The sequence below is a fragment of the Plectrocnemia conspersa genome, unplaced genomic scaffold, assembly GCF_051122295.1.
Source record: "Plectrocnemia conspersa isolate PC_06_02 unplaced genomic scaffold, ASM5112229v1 ptg000007l, whole genome shotgun sequence".
Classification (NCBI taxonomy): domain Eukaryota; kingdom Metazoa; phylum Arthropoda; class Insecta; order Trichoptera; family Polycentropodidae; genus Plectrocnemia; species Plectrocnemia conspersa.
This window is the reverse complement of record NW_028277171.1, coordinates 8,293,563-8,317,018: the sequence shown is the minus strand read 5'-3', so window position 1 is coordinate 8,317,018 and position 23,456 is coordinate 8,293,563. Positions and strand designations below refer to the sequence as shown.

Here is a 23,456-nt window from a genome sequence, read left to right as displayed (position 1 = left end):
ATGCGACCTTAAACTTAGTTCTAGTGTGTAGTGATGTACATTTTTATTTATGACAAATGTTGGTATACTGATTAGATTTTTTTAAATTATTTACTTATATATGCATTTATATCTTACCGATCACTGTAAATCGTTTATTTATATATTTACAAATATATATACTATATATGTAACCTCGCTTATTTAGATTTAAAAAATACATTTTTTTTAGCATTCCTTTAACTACATATATTGTGTTGTATATCATATTTTGTAAGTAAAGTTTGTGTACATTTATAGGATAGTTATAGTCGTTTATTTCTAGTCATTTACGAAAGCTTTATTTAATTTTGATAAATAAACCACATGTTCTGATTTTATTTGGTATTAGTCTTCCAATCATCAATGATAATTGGATCATCTGTTTTATTTAATTATGTAATTGTGTGATTATATTAGGTGTACCGGAAAGTTTTACTATATTTCTACATGTTATATTTTTTTTAAAGATTCCAAACTAGTTTAAAATTTAAAAATTAAAGATAATGATATATTACAATTTTTATTTGTGAAACTTTTTAGTACACCTAATTATAATATGAGCCAAAATATACAAAAATAAACTTTGGCACATCTCAGTTGATTATGTAATGTATTATTTTTACATCATATTTGCTCAAATCACTTATGATTTATTTGCCTCAATTTTGTTTTTTTTTTGGTATCTGTAAGATCATTTTTATTTTGACGCCGACTAGAACAAAGTGTATTTTTCTAGAGCGTAACGTTTTTGAAATTCATTGGATAAATAAGTACTTAATTAACATTAATTTCGTTTGTATTTAAATCAACACAAATGTGTTCTTTAGATTGGCAAAATATGACGATATACTATATAAAAAATGGGTGAATATTTTTATTTGCCCCTTAGATCGATACATATAAATAAAATTGTATATGTAATAAGAATCTCAACTAATATAGTATTTTTAAAGAATATATATTTGCTACTTTTAAAACGAGAAGTTACAGATTATTTGTGTTCAATACAGTGTAATATTTTCCTCTTAAATTATAAAAAAGTAGCTCGTAAGTGAATGTCGTGTTTTGTGAAGATGGTATTTTTACTTTTTTCAATGGCAAGTTTACGCAAAACGAAAGGATTATGTGTTTGTAAATTTTTGTATTGGTACAATCCAAAAAAAATAATACGTCTTGTATGTTTTGAATCGATTTAGTGTTTTTTTTAGTGAAAAAAAATATAACTAATATCGTATCAGAGCGACTTTTGAGTGACGTCTTTTACTATGTAATTGACGTTATTTTAGACAGATGGCTAATACAGTGTACAACATTTAGACTACGATAATAATTTTTGATAGTGTATTTTTTAATAAAAGAAAAACCAAAGATTTTTTTAATGAACGTGTTTATTTATCATAATAACACTATACAACAAATTTAAACTTGTTTTTCGCCACAAAAAGACGATAATATGATTTATTATGTTGAATAGAATGATAATTTAAAATTTATCATTTTCGATTTTTTTAGCAAAATTCCTAGTTTTACAACACGAAAAAAAATGTATTATATTAATATTGACTTGAAGATAAGCTGTGAATGCTTTTGTTAACATCACAATGATAACAAAAATTATAATTATTATTGAAAAAATATTTAAGCTTACTTCAATATGATAAATGTATGAGATATCGTAATTAATAATGAGAAACATTTAAAAATGTTTTTTGAATATTGTGGAATAGCAATGAAGTACCAGGAATTTCGCTAAAATAAGCATTCAATTTTCTGTATAAAACAGGTTATCGTCTCTTTGTAGCAAAAAACTTGTTACACAGTGTAATCATTTGTTGAATTAATTTTATTAAATTAATTCAAGCATATCTCATAAAATTAATATGTATAGTTTAAAGAATTTCTAGTCAGTAATAGTCAAGTTACAATTAATTTCGTTCCAGTAACGTTACAATAGTTGTTTAAGCTTCTCAAAAATGTATCTTTTGTCAGAACGTAATTCATATATGTAAATACAATTTACTGTATGTGCCTTCCATTTTTGAGAAGATATTTCATTTTAGCATTATGGAATTTAGAATTGTGAGATATGCTTGAAATTAAGCCATCTTACATATTTTTACTAGTTACGTATTGAATTTTCCTAATCGACCTTTGTATTAATTTACTTTCTCGAATTGTTTAGTTGTAAAAATTCACCTTTTTGTGAAATCAATAAATATTTTCTATCAATCACTCCTGAACATATCATTTCACGTAATCGATTATAAAAAATAAGCTGTTAAATCCGACTACTGGTAAATTATGTTGATATTTATAGTTAGTTAGCGCAATAATTTCATGTATCTTATCTGCTACCAACACAAATCAATATTCATCTAGAATTATAATCTAGTTCTAGATAAAAGTGATATGGTATCAATGCCTAGCTTGATAACGTAATTGTTTTGATTGTATGTCACGAGTAGTTATGCGAATATTAAAATGAACCGTCAGGTGTCAGTGACTCAAGAGCAGGCGCTGAAGAAGAATTTTTCAGTTCATCGTATCATTTTCTCTCCGGTCGGGCTTTTTAAAGCGTTGTCTATTGTAAGTGTGTGATTAACAAAGCTGTGTTGTTTAAAGTATTATAATAATTACATATCATTAGTGTTGATTTATAGTCAATAGATATAGTCGATAGAATAGAATAGGCTTCTAGATTAGGATTTGCACTAAATATACCCTTCAGTTCCGCTTCTACTTTCAGGTGACCTAAATTTTGAACAAATACTTATTGATGTAATATTATAGTAGTGAATAAAATCAGATTTGAAATGTATCTACGGCATATTCAATTCTTGTGAAATGTAAAACATATATGCGGTAAATTAATTTAAATAATTAAAAACAAACTAAAGGGTAATTAAAAAATATGATTTTTAAAACTGTCAGTTACTTGGTTTTGTTATATAGGACAACCGATCTATTGTTTTATATATTGTAATTCAAATAAGGGTCACAAATCTTACTACAAATGTAAATGTGTATCTCATTATTTTTAAACTGTTTCTCGATTGTAATTACTGTCTCTAATTTTGGTTTAGAGTAATTAAGACATGAGAGACGAATTACAATGCTACCAGCCGGTTGATTATTTGTGAATTATAAGCTCCAATAATCCAAATAACATTGTTGCAGTAAAAGCAGTAATTAATAATAAAAATAGTTTATGAAATTAAATTGGTAATGAACATAGCCATTTCTAGGTAATACTTACTTCTAGGTATTGATTTAGTTAGGCTGTTGTAACGCATTGGGCTCATGCCTGTTATGTCACAAAGGAAGATTTAAAAAAATATGTATAATAAATTGGGATGATATATCAGAACAATGCTATCATTGGATACAGGACTTTATTTAATAAAGGCAAAGAACATATCAAATTAATTTGTGTGCTATTATAATTGATTAAAATAATGAAGATATTCATATTTTGTAGCAATATTCATCAAGCGCCCTTTACTTTATATTAATGTTTGAATGTCTGTGGATTCTCACAGCTTTATTCTGTAGGTCGACGCTCAAATAAACATACAATTATTTATATATAAATATTTCTATCCATCCTTCAGAAAGTCTCTTAATTATATCTTCGTTTAGTTATTGAATTTGTCAAGCAGTGAGTTAATGTATTTTTCTCTTTAGATTTTATTTCTAGTCGGTCCTATAATCTCGTTAAGTATTGATATTTGTCATAAATACAAACCATGGTTGGAGCTAACGTTTCCCATTGTCACTTTATCGAACGGAGTTTTTATTGCCACATTGTATGTAGCCTCCATCTTAGGATTGGCCAAGAAATTTCCGAACACTTGGATTAAAGTCGTAAGTTGATCAGTCAATACATTTTATGATTTTGTTTTGATGATTTTGAATAATATCGTTAAATGAAAAACAGGACATCATTTGCTGTATTATAGTTGCTGTTTTAACGTTGGTTTTTTCTGTACTCGTAATTGCAAATTGTACAGAAAATGGTGGAATATCATTCGCGCCTGGAGTAAGTGTAAATGTTTTTATAATTGATTTTTTTCATCTTTTACAAACTTAATTTTACAATTTCAGATTCTGGGTATTATTGGAGCATTATTGATGTTCGTCACTGCTGCTGTTTTATTTATGACGTGGCAAAGTTCCGAAGATGATGTAGTGGAATTTCCTGCTAGAAATTACGCATTTGATCCAAAGCGTAAATCAGTTATGATATAAAAATATTTAACTTAAATTAAAATTTAATTTATTATGATACTTACATATATCATGTATTTTATTATATATTGTAAGCTATATCAAGTTTTTAAATAAAATATTTCAATGTAAAATTCATTTATTATAAATCTGTCCTGTAGAATTAGATGTATTAAAATTTGAACAAGAGACGGTCGATTGCATGCAGGCTGGAACTAGGCAGGTGCACCAAACCAAAGAAAATTAAATCGAAACTGACAATACAAATTTCCAAAATAAAAAAAAGTTGGTACACATATTTTAGATTTTAATATTTTGCCTCTATTTATGCGTATAACTCATAATCTAAATTTATCTCACGTCTACACTGATTCTACAATAGAATAAATAATCACTTTTTCTTGTATTTTTACAACAACACTGGAAAGAAATTGACGGTGAGAAAAGCATTAATATCACTGTCACATTAAGGGTTAAGCAACTGCCACTTATTTGTTGTAACGATGAAGGTAATGTGTAATTAAGAATAGATTGCTTTAAGCAAAAAGATAAATAACATTCTCATGAATGTAATTGGTAGTTATGACACGAGGTGTTAAAAATTATCTTGAAGCAAAGGCAGCTGTATCAAATAGAAAATGTTTGCTCTGGTTGGAATACAATTATATATAAGATATATATAATGAAAATATCGAGCATTAGAATGAAAAAATATGTTGATAGACTATGAAACAAAATTATTATATGGATAATAATATGTAAAAACAAAATATTTTCGTTTAAAGGAATATATAGTTAAATTAACCAGAGTATAGATTTATTTTAAAAATTATTTTTGATTATTTTAGAGGCAATAAATCTGTAAAACTGGTTGGATAGTCGATAAAACTTTTGTTTTGAAATCAGATTAGTTTTTGTACTATTTATATTAAACACATTATAAAAGCTAATAGAATATGTCAAAATAATTAATGCAATAATATAAAAAAACGAGTCAATTTATAAATAAATTATGAGAATTATTGCTGTAGACAGTTTAATGATATCAATTTGAGAATAGTTTCACATAAAATAATCGACTTTCAGCAAGTTGATTGACAGTATAATACACTGAGGGTCATATTGATATCTTTTAACAATAAACAAATAAATATATTTTTAATGTCAACGCTGCTATACTAATAATATGTCTATCATTTATAAACCTAGGAACTTTTCGACTCCTCTATACTATTGTATTACTCTATTAACACATTGAATACTGTGTGCACAAATTTATGCTTTTCATCATTTTAGCTTCATATAACAAAATCAAAAGTTAAACTGCGTATTCATTTAGTGCTCAAACCAAAGATGTTACTAATATTACATTAACTAAAATAATTTAAAAAATCGATATCCAAAACTTAAAAAAAAAATCATTTCAAGGCAGTGTTTACAGATATTTTTCTATGAATATATCCCACATATTAAATTAGTTATCATAAAACTGTAAATCGCGTACCAAGAAAATAAAAAGGTATTTAAATATTTTTTAACACTACGGTCAATATACGCGGAGATAGTCGCACGACAATCAACCATCCAACAGCACTAAACCAAAAATCCCAATATTGGCTACATACATGACATGTCGTCATGGTTTATAATTTGTTTTATTAAGTCTCTTTGGGATATACCTATTAACTTTAGTTTATGTCCTTCCATGTCTTTTGTGACTAGATAAAATTCGAGTCCCTTTTTTACAGTGACGTCATTTCGAAATTTTCCTCTGGGGGGGGGGGGGCATAGTTTTCATTAAATGACATGCATTTTTCTGGCCAAATTTGAGAGGGCCCGTTTAGAATCCACATAAAAAGCAATAAAATCGTGCCGTCGCAGTGAAAACGCTCGGTTATCTATTATCTAGTGTTCATATTAAGACTTTTTATGGCAATATTATGACTTATCATAAGTAATAATCTAATGAAGCATATCTAAACCGAATTTTGACCTACAGGAGAGCGCAAAAAACAATTATCCTTTCTCAGAAGTCAAAAATTCACATCAAAAGCAATAAAATGGTTTCGGCGCCGTCACAGTGGGAACGCTCGTTACCGAGAATCGGCATTTTAGAATACAAAAGAATTGCACAATAGCCAGTATGAATTAAGCATGCAGCATGAAGGCACAATAGTAGCTTAAAATATTGATTTATATCTATCACTCTTAATTCAATAAAGCTAATTATAAATATTTGACTAGTAATAAATAACAAACATTCCTAATTGCCTATTAGTACACTTTATTTATCTTTAGATATATATCAATAATATTATATCTTATATATTAAATGACCGTTCATAAGACCCTTAATTGCATTAAAACTATGGTATAAAAACTGAACTCTCGGTGTGTTTTCGACAAATCTTTCAATAATGTCAATGTTACATATCATTATCGTATTGCTATTTAGCATGAATTGTGTTAGTGCGACATTTAATAAATCTTATATTGTGACAAAGTACTTTCAAATGAAGAATGTTAATAATTTGATTGTTTTAAATTGCAATTCAATTTACGATAATCACAAATTGGTGAAGTTGTTTTCGACCCATGGTTATATGACGAGCTTTTTAGATTCTGTTTATTTAATAGAAAATAATATAACAAATCTAAATCTGTATATAAACAAGATTGGCATAGTTTTCGATATGGATTGCTTGTATACCGATTCACTTTTACATCACGTTTCATCTGAACTATTTAACGATAATCACAAATGGTTGATCTTTGGGAGCAATTTTACATCCAATGTTGAATTATTATCAAATCTTAAGATTGATATTGATTCGGATGTTACGTATATGCGTATGATTAACGAAAATTCTTATGAGTTATACGATGTGTATAACACTGGTAAAAACAATCGTGGTACTTTTCAAGTCGTACATTTAGGATCTTGGTCGCTGAATAATGAAAGCTTTTCAAAGTCGTTGAACACTTATAAGTATGCCAGAAGATGGAACATGAGCGGAGTAGTGCTGAAATGCATGATAGTCGTGACGAAGAAGCTTCACGGCAACTTTTTAGATTACATTTCAACAGAAGTCGACACTTACATTGATTCTATGAATAGGTTCAACTTTGCTCTGCTACTGCATTTGAAGGATATCTATAAATTCAGGTAATCGTTTGATCACTTATGCGTTTTAAAGTATTTGAATGATGTATTTTTATTAAGTTATAATATGATGCGTACAACATCTTGGGGATATTCGCATAATGGTACATTTGACGGAATGGTCGGGCAGTTGGAAAGAAAGCTGATCGACATTGGAGGTTCGCCGATATTCTTTAGGTTAGAACGAGCAAAAGTTGTGGATTATACGATTCAAACGTGGATTTCCAGGTAAATAATCATTTTGTGTATTTCTATAATAAAATATTCTCTGTTGATTTTTCAAAGCTTATAAATATTTAAGGCCATGTTTTATTTTTCGCCATCCAAAGAGAAGCTCGTTGTTCAAAATATACATAAGACCATTTGATGAATATATATGGTACTGTGCGATAATCGCAGTCGCCGTCATAGTATTCATCATGCACCGATTCAACAAATTACAAAATAAATATAACATCACTCGAGAAAATGTTTCTTTGAGTTATATGTTGCTTTTTACGATTGGTATGATATTTCAACAAGGTAAGTTTAATCTATATAACAGTTTGTATTATTTTTCCAGAAGGATAAGATGACTCGATTTAAATGGTAAAATTTAAATATAAATAAAATCTTTCATTATTTTTTAACACTAATGCTTTGATAGAATCAGATTAATTTAAATTGTATTATTGATTATGATAAACAATTTAAAAAATTACATAACATCGATGAAACTGTGAAAGTGGTTAATTTTATTAAGTCAATGTTCACAAAATCAATTTCAAATCTCGGGGTAAGTAAATAATGGGTTTTTATTCATCTTTGCTGTTTCATACAGAAGTACATAAGTGGCTTTTTCGTGTTTAAGTTTAAACCTGATTGTTTCAACTGACACACAAAGTCCAGTTTTTTAAGACCATTATCCTATAAATAATAGTTTCAGATAGAGTTAAATCTATGATTAAATTAATATATTTTTGAAAGCCATGTATTGAAAAAAATTGAACAACTTTTGAGAAGTACTTAATGGGCTTTCAAGAAATAGAATATGACTTCTGGGTAACTAAATTATAAATCTTGATTGAACTTTTAATTATTAAAACTAATAAATAATACTTTATATTGGCACCGACTACATCCTTTGTTCAGGTCTTTTCGCAAAGTACTTTCTGTTCCGCGCAATAAAAAAGTTAGAATTAATTAAAACTTTCAAGCCAAGACCTTGCGAATAATTTCCGAATAACGATTACAACATATTTTTTATAAAATTGCGATATGTCTCGATCACCATGTCATGTAATTAATGCAGCCCACGATAGAAATCGCCTGTTTCTATTACTATGCACATTGCCTATTATTATCGATTGCAAGTGAATTTTAAAAAATTTACATTGATAAAGTTAATTTTAAATGAAAAATGCGTACAATAGCCAGAATTTTTTTAATAAAACTTTTTATTTTAATTATAAAGCTGTTTTAGGCTGGAAATTGTAATTATGAGTAAAATTTAGATTGTAAAATGCGAGATTATAAGCGCAAAAATAATAAGCAATTTGCGAGAAATAGCCGCCAGTAGACCAATATGCAAATCTGGTACCTTATACTTTTTTAGGGGGCGTAGCCCTAGGGGTGGTTGACCTCGCGGCCAATGAGACTGTTGTGTGAATCTAGAAGGATTGCTTTATTAAGTGATATTTACATGTGACAAATAGCGTGACGTTTCTCGCAATGAAAGTGAAGGTGGCGCAGGTGGTGATGCGGTAGATGATTCTCAGGGTTCTTGTGGCTGCGTGCGGCGAGTGTCAGGTGTGATCTTCAGGTCTGTCGGTGAAGGCGCATAGCTGGTTTCTCCGGATGGCTGCTGGTAGATCGACTGCGTCGCCGGCTCTCTGTTGTCTCTTGCCTGCGCCTCAGCCGTCTCGTATGGTGCCTCCGATCATCTGCTCGTCTTTTACCGTCTCTTGCCTCCGGCCGTCTGACCTCTCCTCATCGGAGTCCGGGCTTATATCCTTAGGAGTTGCACGCTTGCTGGCCAATCGCGATTGTGCATCGGTCTCCTAGCCAATCGCTGCAGTCGCTTCGTAGAACTCGAGAAATCGGATGTTAGATTTTCGAAAACGATTTTTTTGCTTGTCCAGACTTTCGAATTCTTCGGAAAGGGTCTGCGATGTGGTGATTTATTGCGTCGTCCGTACCGTTTTGTCACAAAAGGGATTTTCTTAACAACTCGTGTTGTGTGGTCAAAAGAAATCCTTCTTGTGCCATGATATTTGCCTCATTGTTAATGAATGAACGTTTTTGGTCACGGTCATCATCAACGAGACAATAACGCTTTTAAATCTGTACCTATTTGTGTGGTCGCCACACTTTATATTACTTTTGTTGCACCAAAGAATCAATAATCAAAAAGAATAAAATATACTAATGATTTTTTCTTGTGGTTTATATGTAAAATATATTTGAAAATTCTTTTAACACAAAATTTATAAATATTTTATATTACGATTTATAAATATTTATTTCAGCTCCAGAAAACAAACTTCACACATTGTCGGGAAAAATTGTAATGTTGACCGTATGCGTCTTTTCTATATTACTCTATCAATTCTACTCAGCCAGCATTGTATCGTCTTTGCTTATGGATCCTCCGAGAACCATCAACACGCTCGAAGATTTACTTCAGAGTAATTTGAAAGTCGGAATAGAAGACATTTTATATACCATCGACTATTTCAAAGTATGTTTACTGAAAATAAATTATAATATACAAGTCTGTTTAATTTAATACTGTAATATTTTGACAGAAAACTACCGATTATACAGCGATCAAGTTGTACAACAAAAAAATATCAAATTCAAACATCCACAATCTATTCAATCCATACGATGGTCTGAAGATGGTTAAAAAAGGCGGTTTCGCTTTTCACGTGGATATAGCAACCGGATATAAGATCATAAGAGAAACTTTTTCAGAAAAAGAGGTTTGCGAATTGGCCGAGATACAACTGTTTCCACCACAGAGAATGTTGGCTATCGTACAGAAAGGATCGCCGTACAGGAAACTTGTTACATATGGGTAATGATTGAGATCTCAGAATCGGATATAAGAAAAATATAATATAATTCTGATAGATTTCTCGAGAATGCTTTAATTTAACACTATCCGATTAAGACTTATTAATATAACATGGGTTAATAAATAATAACCCTGTATTTATTTTTTCAGGCTACGTAAAATATCAGAAGTCGGTTTGATGGCAAAACAGAAAATTGTGTGGCACGAGAAAAAACCAGCTTGCGTCCGGACACCTGACACTTCAGAGCTGATTGTCACAATTGAAGAGTTTTCATCGGCACTCGTGTTCCTCTCGTGCGGCATGATGATATCTATCATCATATTGGCGATCGAGATAGTTACAAAGCGTCATTGTTATGCAAAAACACGTGCAAAAATTTCAAAATCAATAATTTATTAGTTTTTTTTTTCATTAAACATATACATATTAAACGTAATTGTTTCGCCACATATAGCTTTTAATTCACTGTAAACATATATTTTTTATTCCATTGTAAAGTTTATATCTATACACACTTATGAACAGTCCTAGCCGTGCAGTCGCAGTAGGATATGAGTCGTTGTATTTTAAAAATAAATTTTAACAAACATCAATAAGTGACTATTCACATTAAATACAAAAATTAAGCTAAATAACAAAATCCAATATAAAATTACTGGAGCGTTATTTTCTATATGAAAATCATAATTATATACTCTGTCCGGAATACACATACAATATTGTTTGTTTTACTGATAATCATAGCGAATGGAATATTTGCATTGTAATTATACAATAACTAAATAGCATACCTATTGAAAAATCAATGAAGAGTAATTCAAAGTAGTATTTAATCAACTGAAAGCTTCATATAATTCATTCAATTTTAAATATTGTTGAATTTAAATTATATTTACATTATTGGTGAATAAATAAGCCAAGATGTGTTACACATGATCTGGGTGTTTCATTAATTAATAACAGATCTTTTTTTTACTTTTTACCAAATTGAACAAATAAACCAAAAAAGATCGCTTTATAATAGAACTCAATAAATCGGACAGTGTATAGATGACATTAGGAATAAATCTGATTTGTTATAATATAACCCGCGCGTGGAAAATATACTAAACTAGATGAATTTTTTATTGATAATATTTTAAATACTTAATCCAGGTTTCTTAATAAAAATTCATATAAACCAAATCTGCTTTAATATCACAGAGGAAGATTTTGCTAACACTATGTGCTAAAATAATGTAATAAAACACTTAAAATGTATGCTAAGATGATGCAGTTTTTCTTTAGAAACGACTGTCTCAAACTTATGTTTTTCACACGTGGGTTTAAATTACAATATACAACCTTTTTATTAGAGACAATAACTTTTTACGTAAAATTGTGAACTAATTTCAAATTATTTTTTTCTAGTTCTGAGTAAGTTGAAGTATTTTTAATGATATGGTATATTGTTGAAATTCATATTATTATTGTAGTCGATTTTTTCTTTTATTAAAATTGTAATAAAAAAAAACGATTACAACAAGAATTAAATGTGATAGGAAAAAGTAATGACAGACAAAAACATAAAGCAGGTTATAGTCTCCGCAGAAAAAATAAATTTGTTTTACAGCATTATTATAATCTTTAATATCTAATCTAAATACATTACTCGGGTATAAATAATTTGGTAGAAAATAACTCATTTGTAATTAATATAATAGTTTCAAAAAAACATGAAATCAATTTAAAGTTCTTTTGCGATATAGTCAACGACTCATATCTGGTAAGATAATTTCTTAGTAATAAATCTATATAATATACAATCTATTTCTCACAGCTCTCTCAAGTGTGATGATAATATATAATACAAGAAACAATAATTTGAAACATAATTACTGGAAAATGTATAATTTCGAATCCTCAGTTTTATATAAAATTATACATACAATAGTAATCTATTTACTTTTAAAATATACATATAATATGATTAATAGCCGTAAATATTAACACAATATATTAGCATTTATTTTATGTATTAAAAATACTGTAAATAAATAAAGTATAATAAAAAAAAATTCATCGTAATCATTCGTCTTCCATTTTAAAACGTGTTTATCACAATCGAATGGGAAGGATGTGCCGATCGCAGAATGTAGTTCAACACTGTTTTTCTCTATTATATCACAATTGTTCAACGATTCACAATCATTCACTGGAGCGGGCTTCTAATATAACAGACTCTTGAGGATACAGCTTTAAATCTGTAAAGGTCTGATTCCAGTCTAACGTTGTTAACTGCGAAACAAAAACTAAATAGATTACACACACACAACAAAAACTTTCGCAAATGTAAAACACAACGTACGTCTCTCCTCGGCCAGCTGGATATGACTTTGTATTCATCAAAATGGTAACCTTCCACGGTTAAAAAGTCCAATAAAGCCTAAAAATCAAGCATATAAATAACTTTGTTTTAATTTATTAAGATATATCAATTCTTACACTTAATGGAGTCTCTACAGTGAATCGTCTTTCCAGAGATTTACCCTCAGGTAACCTAACACGAATCTTTGTGATATTTTCACCGTTCGCTGCTTCTGGTTCTGCTGGAAGTCGAGAAAGAGCAATGCTCCGCTGTGCCTAAAAAATATGATAATACATTGTTAAACTATTAAAATAAAATTAAAATATTCATAGACATTGCGTACTTCTTTAATTGCATTAATTTCTTGTCTTTCAATTTCTACGCGTTGTCGCTCATTGTGCTCTGCCATTTCTAGCTTCTTTTTAAGTTCTTCTTTTGCTCTGAAATATATATATAATTTAAAAAAAAAGATAACTTTGATCCATGAAAAAACTACTGTAAATCAAGCATTTTCAGTCTCCTAACAAAGTGAAATGAGCTGATAAAAATCAGTACTCCACAGAAGTTTTTCGAGGAACATTTCTTTCATTGTGAAAAGTGCATAGTATTGTGGGTTACGTTGAAAATTTAATAAATAGAAATATCCCTCATATTGATTTTCATACAAATTTGGAGTGGATGTAAAAAATATTCCTTAGTCTGCTAAAATATTTAATGTCAGCAAATAACACTGTAAGTGTTCTTACATAATTGACCAGTAGAAAGCAACCATTGAACAAAGGAGCTTTGTCAAATAAATTATATGTCATCATTATTTCGTAATATATTTATTTATTATTTTAAATCGCATTTATAGTAAATTATAGAAAAAAATTAGTGATTTTCAACGTTTTATTGCTTTGATTTATTTTACTACTTTTTTGTATTAGATTGATTTTAACTTTTCTATTATTAAATTTCGTTAATTTATTTTACATATTTTTTATATATTACTCGGCTTTTATGATTTTTTTAATATCAATTCAGAGGCTCTCAATATTTTTTATAAAATAAATATAACATATTTTTTGTTATGTACATTTATTTCGTACCCTTTAATTTTTTGGTATTATTTTCTATAAAAAATATTTACATTAAATCAAATTTATAAGCGATACCACTCAAATGGTTAACAGTACTGCCATTGGTTGAAATAAGCTTTTTCTCCCATTAATTCAAGTACCGTCCTGTTACCGCACAATACGAAGCTTGAAGTTTAGAGTTACTAGGACTTTCTAAAAGCATATAAAACTAACCGCATTATTTGGACTTTCCAAGAACAGTTTTTTTGTCGGCATTATACAATCACACATCCGATTTAAAAGCACTTGTAGAAACAAAGGATACGGTCAGTGCCAAATACAAGCGAATGCAATGCATATCTCCGCTGACAGGTACCTTGACCTTTAAGACGCTCATTCCATAAAAATTACATCATTCCAAATTCTACCAATTTTTAAATCAGATATTTATTTGACAATAACAAAAAGTCCATTTCCACCTTATTTCATCGCATTGGCCAGATGATTGAGAAATGGAAAAGTTGGATTTTTCTTGATTTTCAAAGGGTACATATACTGAATTCACTTCCATCAGGATTATACTTCCTTCACACTAATAAACCCGAGTTTAACTGAACTTGCACCAAGCAAAGAAATCGACATATACGATCCTTAGAAACACGAGAAAGCTGCCACTTTCCACTTCCAGTTAAGCGGTAACCGCAACTCATAGGGTTCAACTTGATCTTTTAGATGACAGTAAAATTTTGATTTTTATAACTAATCAATAATGATATATTATTTTTCTGATTTATTTTTAGTTGCTTTGTAGCTCTTTGATTATTGAAATTATGAAATATTGATTAAAATTACAAAGCGGCTTATTGACTACTGCATTTACCTGTCGGTTTCTAAACTTTGCCGGTACGCTTCGTCTTGTTCCCATTTAACCATCTGACGAGCAGCTCTCTCCTGCTCTTCTTGTATTTCTTCATCGCGCCGAGAAGACCATCTCTCAACACCTTCCATCAGTTTGCCTACAAGTTCTTCTAACGACACATCACCTAAAATAAATAACTATCAATATCTCTATTTTCTAAATTATTAACGCAATTCAAAGTCAAAAACAAATACCATTAATGACTGAAAATATCTCGGTGGACGACCGTATTCGCATGATTATCATTAAAACGGGTAACCTATCCAGAGGCATGTTCTTGACGGTCATGCTCGCCTGGGTACCGAGAGCATTAGATAGCGAAGACAAAAACCTGGCGAAATTATACAATTAAAATACATTCACACATTACTTCCAAATCTCATCATAGACTTACATATTCTTATTCGATTCAAACGTTAAATCCCATCCGTATACTAAAAAATTGGCAGCAAGTACTTGCAACACTGACTCCTTAATCAATAATTGAGTACAGAACACATTCGATGAAATACTAGCTTCGTGGTGAAGGTATATCGCAAGTAAACGACGCTGTAACAATGTTTATAATTAAATAATGTTCCATTGATACACACTAAATAAAAACGACATATATGGAAATTGATCTTACATCTTTGGCTGGTCTCATGCAAGAATCTTTGATGGCATCGTCTAGCGAACCTTGGAAGAATAACGGATGCGCTGAGCCGTATCTTTCTTTGAAGCGCACTGCAAACAAAAAGCACCCTACTGCCTCGTCTTCTGTGTTATCTGGAACTATATAAAAGAATCCCATTAATAGTTCCCCTTCATATTATACAATTATTTTTCTTACAAACATAGTATTAAATCTACTTACTCAACGGCTCATCTTTCTTCATTTCATTATCGAGGAAATCGTCTTCGACGTGGAAGGGTTCATCTTCCACGGCATCCTCGTAATCGTCGGATTCTTCGCTATCAGTGTTTATTATAATCTACAAATTGAATCAATATTTAACAATCACATTGATAAAAACAACCCAGTTATCAAAACTCACTCTTTTGTGGGTCGTCTTCGCAGCTGATGTTTTAAGTTTGAATTTATGCTCGGTAGATATGCCAGCTAAAGCTAATTGTTTGCTATCCAAATCTGGTATATTAGGCCAGCCCGTCCACGCCTGAAAATAAGAAAAATAGCTTTGAAGACATTTTGTCAGAAAGATGATCGATTCGAGTCATACCTGGTGTCTAACAGGTATGTTGGTTAACGAATAGACGTCTTCTTTAACTTGCAATACTGTATGAGTTCCAGGAAAATGTAACGTGTACGGTTTGTTTTCACTATCTATTTTAAGAGTATACGTTTGAGCGAGACGATTAGCTAAACTGTAATAATAAAAAAATAAGATATATTTGTATATAATTTAATTTGTTCTTAGCATCAAATTTAAAATTTACCCATCGTCATGATGATGTTCCTCAGGTACTGTCATGAAAATATCGCACGCATCTGGTAGATTCAATGAAGCTAGTGTCGCTTTTGGCAATGGTTTGGGGCACATCTGATTCCCTAAGCCGTCCAATATTTGGCGACAAGATGGAACACCGGTGACGTCGTAAATTCTGCTTCGCAAATCGCCTAAGCAATAAAAAATTCATTAACAAACACTCGCTAAGATATTATATAGAGTATATATTGTAGATACTAACCGACTGTGGCCGTATCCGACATTTCAATTTCATGTGTCTTTTCTAAATAATGAATGCAGAACTCCATTAATCTTATGGGAGGCTCATCGCACGAGGTGGAGGCGCCAAAATTTCTTTTTGGCCTATCAACTGGACCTAAAAGAATAATTCATATTAACCCTTTGAGTAGTTATTTTTTCAGCATATATATCATGGAAGCGAGTATTTTTTGTTTTTTTTTAAAAATTCGTATTGTTAATTTTTTTCAAACATTATTATTTTAATTTATTGGGAATTTATTTATTATATTATATTTATTTATAAAGCAAATTCAATGGTTCCCAACATTTTTAATACTCTTTTATTTACGTCTCACTTTTATCAACATATGATTATTTTATATATGTCTGACATTTATCATAATTTTTATTTATTGTATATTATATTTATTTACAACATTATATTTATTGATAAAGCAAATTCAGAAACATTTTTTTATAAACTTTTTTTATTTACGTCTCACATTTGTTAACTTATGATTACTTTATTCACGTATATATTAGAGTAAATGTTGCTTTATAGATAAAATAATTTAGTAGTTCTCAACATTTCATTGTAAGTATTTTATGTGGATAATACAGTAAAACCTCGATAAAATGGACTTCGGATATAACGGACAAAATATCCGCTCAAATGTGAAAATTGTTATAAACATTCAATTAATGTTATACATGTTTAAATCCAAATGTCACCGCTTGTAGACAATGTTCCGCCCATGATTTTTACGTCATACCTCTAATTTTATACCTACATACAAATAAGGTGTATTATCGAAAAAATGTTAGTTTATTTATTTTAATTAGAAAGAAAAATATTTTAATTAGAAAAAATTTTAGAAAATAAAGTCATTCCAATAATATAATAATAATCTCAATAATATAATAATAATCGCGATAATACAATAATAACAAATTGTCCATATTGAAAACATAAAACTTTTATGAGTATAGAACTGTTTTAGTAAAAAAGAACCATCTATGCACTGTCATGGTTTGTTGGCATTCAGAGGTACGAAACATTTGTATACAGTGGCGGATCAAGCTTTTCGGAGGTCCAAAGTCTAACATAAGTTAGACTATACACTCAACTCTTTTTTTACATGCGATTTTTTGAAATAACGCAGTCTAAAAAATTTTTTTTTTAAATTTCTTTGAACATGTTTGATATTTTTGTACGAAATGTGTTACGTGTCAACATAAAAGGAATAGAAGTCTAATGGTACTTAGCAGTTCACAGTAATTCTGTTATGTTACAGAGAAATGACCGCGTTGCAGAGGCCTGCCGGCCCTTTATTATGATAGGGATGACTGACAAAGTGAAATCAAAAGTAGGTATTGCATACACGAAATTCTTTCTAAAATTTGTACATTTTTGTCTCCATTTAGACATATTTTTATCCAAATGTTTCAAATTATGCTTCACTAAACATAGGTGTTAAATATTATAAATAAGTTAGCCACAATTTTAATATTTAATTAAAAAACGTATTTAAATAATTTGCGCGAAATGTTTTTTCTTATAAAAAAATCACATTTTTCATTGGAAAATAATGCAATGTTATTTTTTCTGTTGCCAACTGAAGATAGGGTGTACTAGATCAGGGGTCGTCAACCTTTTGTGGTAAAAGCAAAAATCGCCCACCGCTCACCACCAGGTATGGACCAGGTTGACGACCCATATACTAGATGATATAATTATAAGCAATAATTAAATATACTTTTTTTACATCAAACTTGATTTATTTTTTAGGTAAATAAATATGAAAAATATTATTTTTTGTTATTGTTGTTACTAAATATTATTGCTTTTTATTACCGTACATCATTAAGAGTACACAAAAAAGTGTAAAAATTTTCAAACATATGTAACATAATTTATTTGAAAAATATAAACTTTTTTCGCATATGTTAGGCCAAATTGTCTAGGACTAAAAGGGTTATGCAGTATTTACGTATTTTTATTCTATATTTACAAAAACATTCATAACCCAAATTTAATTAATGTTACTTTAAACACGAGTAGAAATAAATAAGTATACGACATAAATCTTTCGAAAATAAATAATATTGAGATATATAAATAATTAAAATAAAATAATATAAATAAATCACACCTCAATCACATAAATATCATAATCATCAATCATATGTTTTTTTTTAAATATGTTGCATTTTGAACAAACTAATTTTCTTATAAGGTTTTTCGGTTAATTGGAACTGATAAAAAATAATTAGTGATATATTTTATTGGAATAAATTGGCAAGTGGAGCTCTGGCCCTTGGTATAAAATTTTAGGAGAAGCAGTTGATCAAAGACAATAATTTGTCAAAGACGATGTTGTTCTAGATTTATTGTTCCAAAAGAAAAAAGCCTCGGCGCCCATATTATCGAAAACACTTTTTTTTATAATTAACGAGTGTTTAAATTAAAATATTTAATATATCAACACAATAGTTACTGTGGTATTGAAATGCTTTAGTTTTGCAATCAATAGACATGGTGATTCATGCGAGCGTGATTCGGATTATTTATTGTCAATTAATTAAAATAATAATGTGAACAACGATATTACCAGTCATAATGGTATTGAAAATTCAGGTATTATTATATACACAAAATTAGTAATAATTCAGTGATCTGTTTCGATTATTCTTAAATTGTAATATAATTATATCTAAAACATAATGGATCCCAAAATTGTATTTAAGTTGAGCATGTGAAAATTTATTGAAAACATCGACAATATGCTGAAATAAAGAAAAAATTGTTATGTAGGGTCATTTGATAGTAAAGTTTTAATGTAACTGCACAGATAGCCTTATCACAATTGCAAATATCCTACACGAGATAAATATTTCTTGCAAATATATTTATAAATAAATATCATTAATCTTATTTTACAGGGGGGCCTCATTAGTAATTAGGTAAATACACTTTTTTAACTTGTTTTAATGACACATAAGTGAGTTAATGGCCTGTAATATGTTAATTAATATTCTAAACACCTTATACTGTTTGAAACTGGATTACATTACAGCAAATGTAACATCAGGCAAATATTTAAAAAATATTAGACATAATGTACGTAGCGATACTTACGAGGTTTGGGAAAGAACGGTTTTATGACCGATATATCGTCGTCTATCATTTCGACGTCAACGACATCAGCATTGTTCTGTGGAGGATTTTGATTGTAGTTGGTAAAAGACAAGTCGGCCGGCAACGCTTGGTTGATTGCAGTCTAAAAGTAAAATTAGTCGATAATTAAAGTACAATTCACTAAATTAGAAATGAAAAAAATGTGAATCAATACGAATTTGAAGACAAAGTAATATAAGATTCAGATAAGACTCACCAACAAGTCCCAATTGGCTTGTTCAAGGTGAAACATGGCCACTGCTACATCGTCGATGGCGGTTATTTCCTATTGCGACAAAAGAAACAATTTATTGCAGCATCATGTAAACAAAGAAAAGTCACCGTTGTGTAATTGTAAAGTGGTGGATAAAGACGAACGAATAATATTAATAATAATAAAATAATGGTAATTATTTATGAAGAGGTCGAGGAAAGAAGAAGAGGAAGAAAATGAAACGATTTTGAATAGTAACAATGGCGTCGGTGGCCAACCTGTACCTGGAACTCGGCGACCAGCTCGTCCCTGGCGGTGGCCATGTCTGGCACCAAGTGCACCCTCGTGGGCCCCGCGCTCCCCGCACCTCCCCTCAGTCCGAAGCGCAACTCACTGCGTCCCTCCCCGCACCCCGCACCCGCACCTCGCACACGCTCACCACAAACGCGACGGCGCTCGTTACTTAGAGTCACCCTGTAACCTCTTCACCTCCGCAATCTAATCTATACGCAGAGTCGTACTTACGTTTTTCGCCCCTGGCCAATTTTCATAATCTTTTTGTGATATTTTTTCTTATTTATTATTCAATATTGATTTCCCTTCCTTCAAAATACACTCTATTATATAGGTAAAATATGCTATGTTTCTACTCTCACGAGGATTTTTCATTTACATCCTCTACGGTTGCAAAACGTTGTTCTTTCGATGACCTCTTTATCTGCAGAAACAAGGGAAAGTCGCAAAGTTTTCTATTTAATCATATATTTTATAACATGATAAATTGTATTATTAATCTACTGTTACTTCTTGTGTATTATATTTAAATTATGTATACATCTTCTTATAATGGATATCATGCCACGAACCATTATTTCTCAAAACATTATGAATAAATTGCGTATTAAGCGTAAAGAATAAGTCTGTAAAACCATTAAATTGATTCTAGTAAACTTGAACACAAATTTAAAAATAATATAAAAAAACAAAGTAAATGTTATTTTGTTAAACCTCTTACAAAAATATTTTTTGATCACGCAACAACTCGTAAACTAGATAATATTCTTTAACGACTTTTTATTTTCAAGGCCCCCGACAACAATTTTATTCCTAATAAATTTAAAGCCATCTAAGAAAAGCAATATTTTTTTAAAATATCACATATGTACTTCTCTCTCACTTGCCTGTACTTTCTAAACACGCGAAAGTAGACTGACATAATAGTTCTTCGTAAACCGTTTGACAAATGATGAGTCACTGCACACCCCACTAAAAACGTCGCAGTAATGAACCACTATAAAATTAGATTCCAAGCTTTTGTGGAAATCGCTAAAAAATAAACAAATGAAAAGAGAGCTGAATTATACCGCTGCCTTTTTTGCCGAATAAATAAATTGGATATTAAATTAAATCTATTTTAAAAATAACTTTCTTACTTTTTTTTGATATGAGAAATTACAAACCTAGCAAGATATTTTATTAGGAATCTCAGAAAATGTAACATGGTTTATCAACATATCGATGCTGCCCTGTAACTCTTAAGATTGAAAGGAGAAAAGACTAACTCTTAATATTTGAGAATTTAACGTCAAGCTAACATTTGCAGAAAAAAGATCTTCAAGAATTATAATTTATTTTAGGTATGTTTATGACGTGTGATATTTGGCCGTAAAATTCTAGATTTCTAATATATACCAAATAAATTACAATTGTTTATACATGTGTTTTCACATTAAATTTTAATGGTTAGGTACTATATCACTTTGCCAGACCCATATACCATATTTTAAAATAATCTTTCTAAAAAACATATCCACGGAAACACACTTAAAGTGCAAACTTTAAAAACCTGCTGTCTGACTGTTTTTTTAATTAAACATTTTTCACAATTCATAATTTAGAATTTAGATTAACAATTTACGATTAACTTTAATTGTTTTTACAACTTGAAGTATTTTAAGTATTAATTAAGGTGCAGTAACATTTTTCTGTGTATATTACCTAGTAACTTTATCATATAATAGTTATTAAAATAGTGGATCATATATTCCTTGACGTAAAAAAGACTACACGCGTCTACTTAGAGTAAAATATGCAGCGCATCCGCTCTAAAGTGGAATTGTTATTTATTTTTAAAAATGACAAGTTTTTCAAATGTTTGATCCTACAATATAATTTGCTTGAAATAAGAATAAATCATGATCAACACTGTTCTGTTCTGCATTGCAAATATATTTTTGGTTCTTTACGGAATTTTAAGATTAAGTTGGCAAACGAATTTATACAAAATCATTACAAGAGCAATTTTTGAAAAAAATATATGGAAATCTGATTTATTTTAATTCATTGATAATCTATAATAATTTAATTTGAAAGTTATAACATGAGACATTTTGCAAAAGGTAATATTATTATTGAAATATACCTAATACGTCATTTATCACATATGGGGTAATACGATTTTATGTAGTTTTCCCGCCTTGTTGTCATATTTCGTCATAATATATTTGTCTTATCTTATCTATTATAAGAACTTGTTAGATCTTCTGCTTTGAAACGATTGCGAATGACGTCATTAATAACATAATTACATCATCGTTACCCCTTTCACCGCGTTTGACCGCACAAGCCGTCATGGCAAAAAAGCCCTAGGCGCAGATGACACACCTAGCCGTCATCAACTTTTTGAACCTTATAGTAGTTGTTTCACTTAAAGGTTAAACATTGCTTTAACGGCTTATTAAAATCTTTAACTAACGAAATCTTTTGAGATTTGTTTAAAAATATTTTGAAATTAAATATTTTTCAAAGAATTATTAGTGTGTCTAATTTTTGCCACCACAGCGCTGTATCGATTTATCATAGAATTGTATGGAGTATTTGTATGGCATAATGTTTTTAACAATTTATATCAATTGATACATATTCTAACTTTTTTGAATTGGAAATAAACTTTGGATATAAATTGACATATTAATTATATTTTATGAAGTAACAGGATAAGTTTACGTATAAAAAAACTAATTTCTTAATTCATTACAAACAACGCTACGCACGGATGTTGTATGGAAATAATTTGAATGCGGCCAAAGGGTTAATTATGTATGGATACTAGCTATTTTGTTGGTTTGTGAGATCATATATTTTAGAATTTTTGTATCGACATCCTCGCAAATCATCATAATAGATCACCCTCTGCTCCACTTAGGGTACTACATCATACATAAATAATTTCTAGAATTACATTTTATGTACATTTATTTTTTTATTGTATTTATTGAATAACGAAAATGCGTCGCGGATTAAGATCAGTTATACTCAGATTTTATCATTATGGTGGACCATTCATGTTTTATTTTAAAATATTCAAAATTAAAATATGTCGACGTTTTTAAGGGTATTCTTATAATTTGTCAAGACTTTGACAAGTTTTATAATTAATAATAAAATATGTAAAAGTATTAATAGTATTTAGAAATGTAAATTTTGTGAGAAAACGAAATAAGTCTGAAAATTTAGTTGGCAAAGCAAACATTTTTTTTTTATTTTCCAATACGACCGTCAACTTTATTAAATAAAATA

General features: G+C 29.5%; 3 protein-coding genes across 3 annotated transcripts; 2 read left to right on the top strand and 1 right to left on the bottom strand.

Annotated features, from left to right (window-relative positions):
- The first annotated feature begins 2,358 nt into the window (after positions 1-2,358).
- Positions 2,359-4,376, top strand: LOC148233842 (uncharacterized). Its single transcript, XM_088189014.1, has 4 exons — positions 2,359-2,607; positions 3,706-3,885; positions 3,959-4,060; positions 4,126-4,376. Exons 1-4 carry the CDS (start codon positions 2,503-2,505, stop codon positions 4,267-4,269), a joined length of 531 nt encoding a protein of 176 aa, XP_088045140.1. The 5' UTR covers positions 2,359-2,502; the 3' UTR covers positions 4,270-4,376.
- Positions 4,377-6,656: 2,280 nt separating this feature from the next.
- LOC148233841 (ionotropic receptor 84a-like) lies at positions 6,657-11,815 on the top strand. Its single transcript, XM_088189015.1, has 6 exons — positions 6,657-7,414; positions 7,472-7,639; positions 7,713-7,933; positions 9,919-10,130; positions 10,198-10,469; positions 10,620-11,815. Exons 1-6 carry the CDS (start codon positions 6,666-6,668, stop codon positions 10,867-10,869), a joined length of 1,872 nt encoding a protein of 623 aa, XP_088045141.1. The 5' UTR covers positions 6,657-6,665; the 3' UTR covers positions 10,870-11,815.
- casp (Fas associated factor casp) lies at positions 10,843-20,325 on the bottom strand. Its single transcript, XM_088189011.1, has 16 exons — positions 20,162-20,325; positions 19,881-19,949; positions 19,625-19,766; positions 16,487-16,621; positions 16,235-16,415; positions 16,018-16,162; positions 15,835-15,954; positions 15,654-15,771; positions 15,426-15,571; positions 15,192-15,346; positions 14,992-15,128; positions 14,759-14,921; positions 13,161-13,257; positions 12,955-13,092; positions 12,818-12,895; positions 10,843-12,747 (listed from the first exon to the last, which is right to left on the bottom strand). Exons 1-16 carry the CDS (start codon positions 20,198-20,200, stop codon positions 12,658-12,660), a joined length of 1,953 nt encoding a protein of 650 aa, XP_088045137.1. The 5' UTR covers positions 20,201-20,325; the 3' UTR covers positions 10,843-12,657.
- Between the last annotated feature and the right edge of the window lie 3,131 nt (positions 20,326-23,456).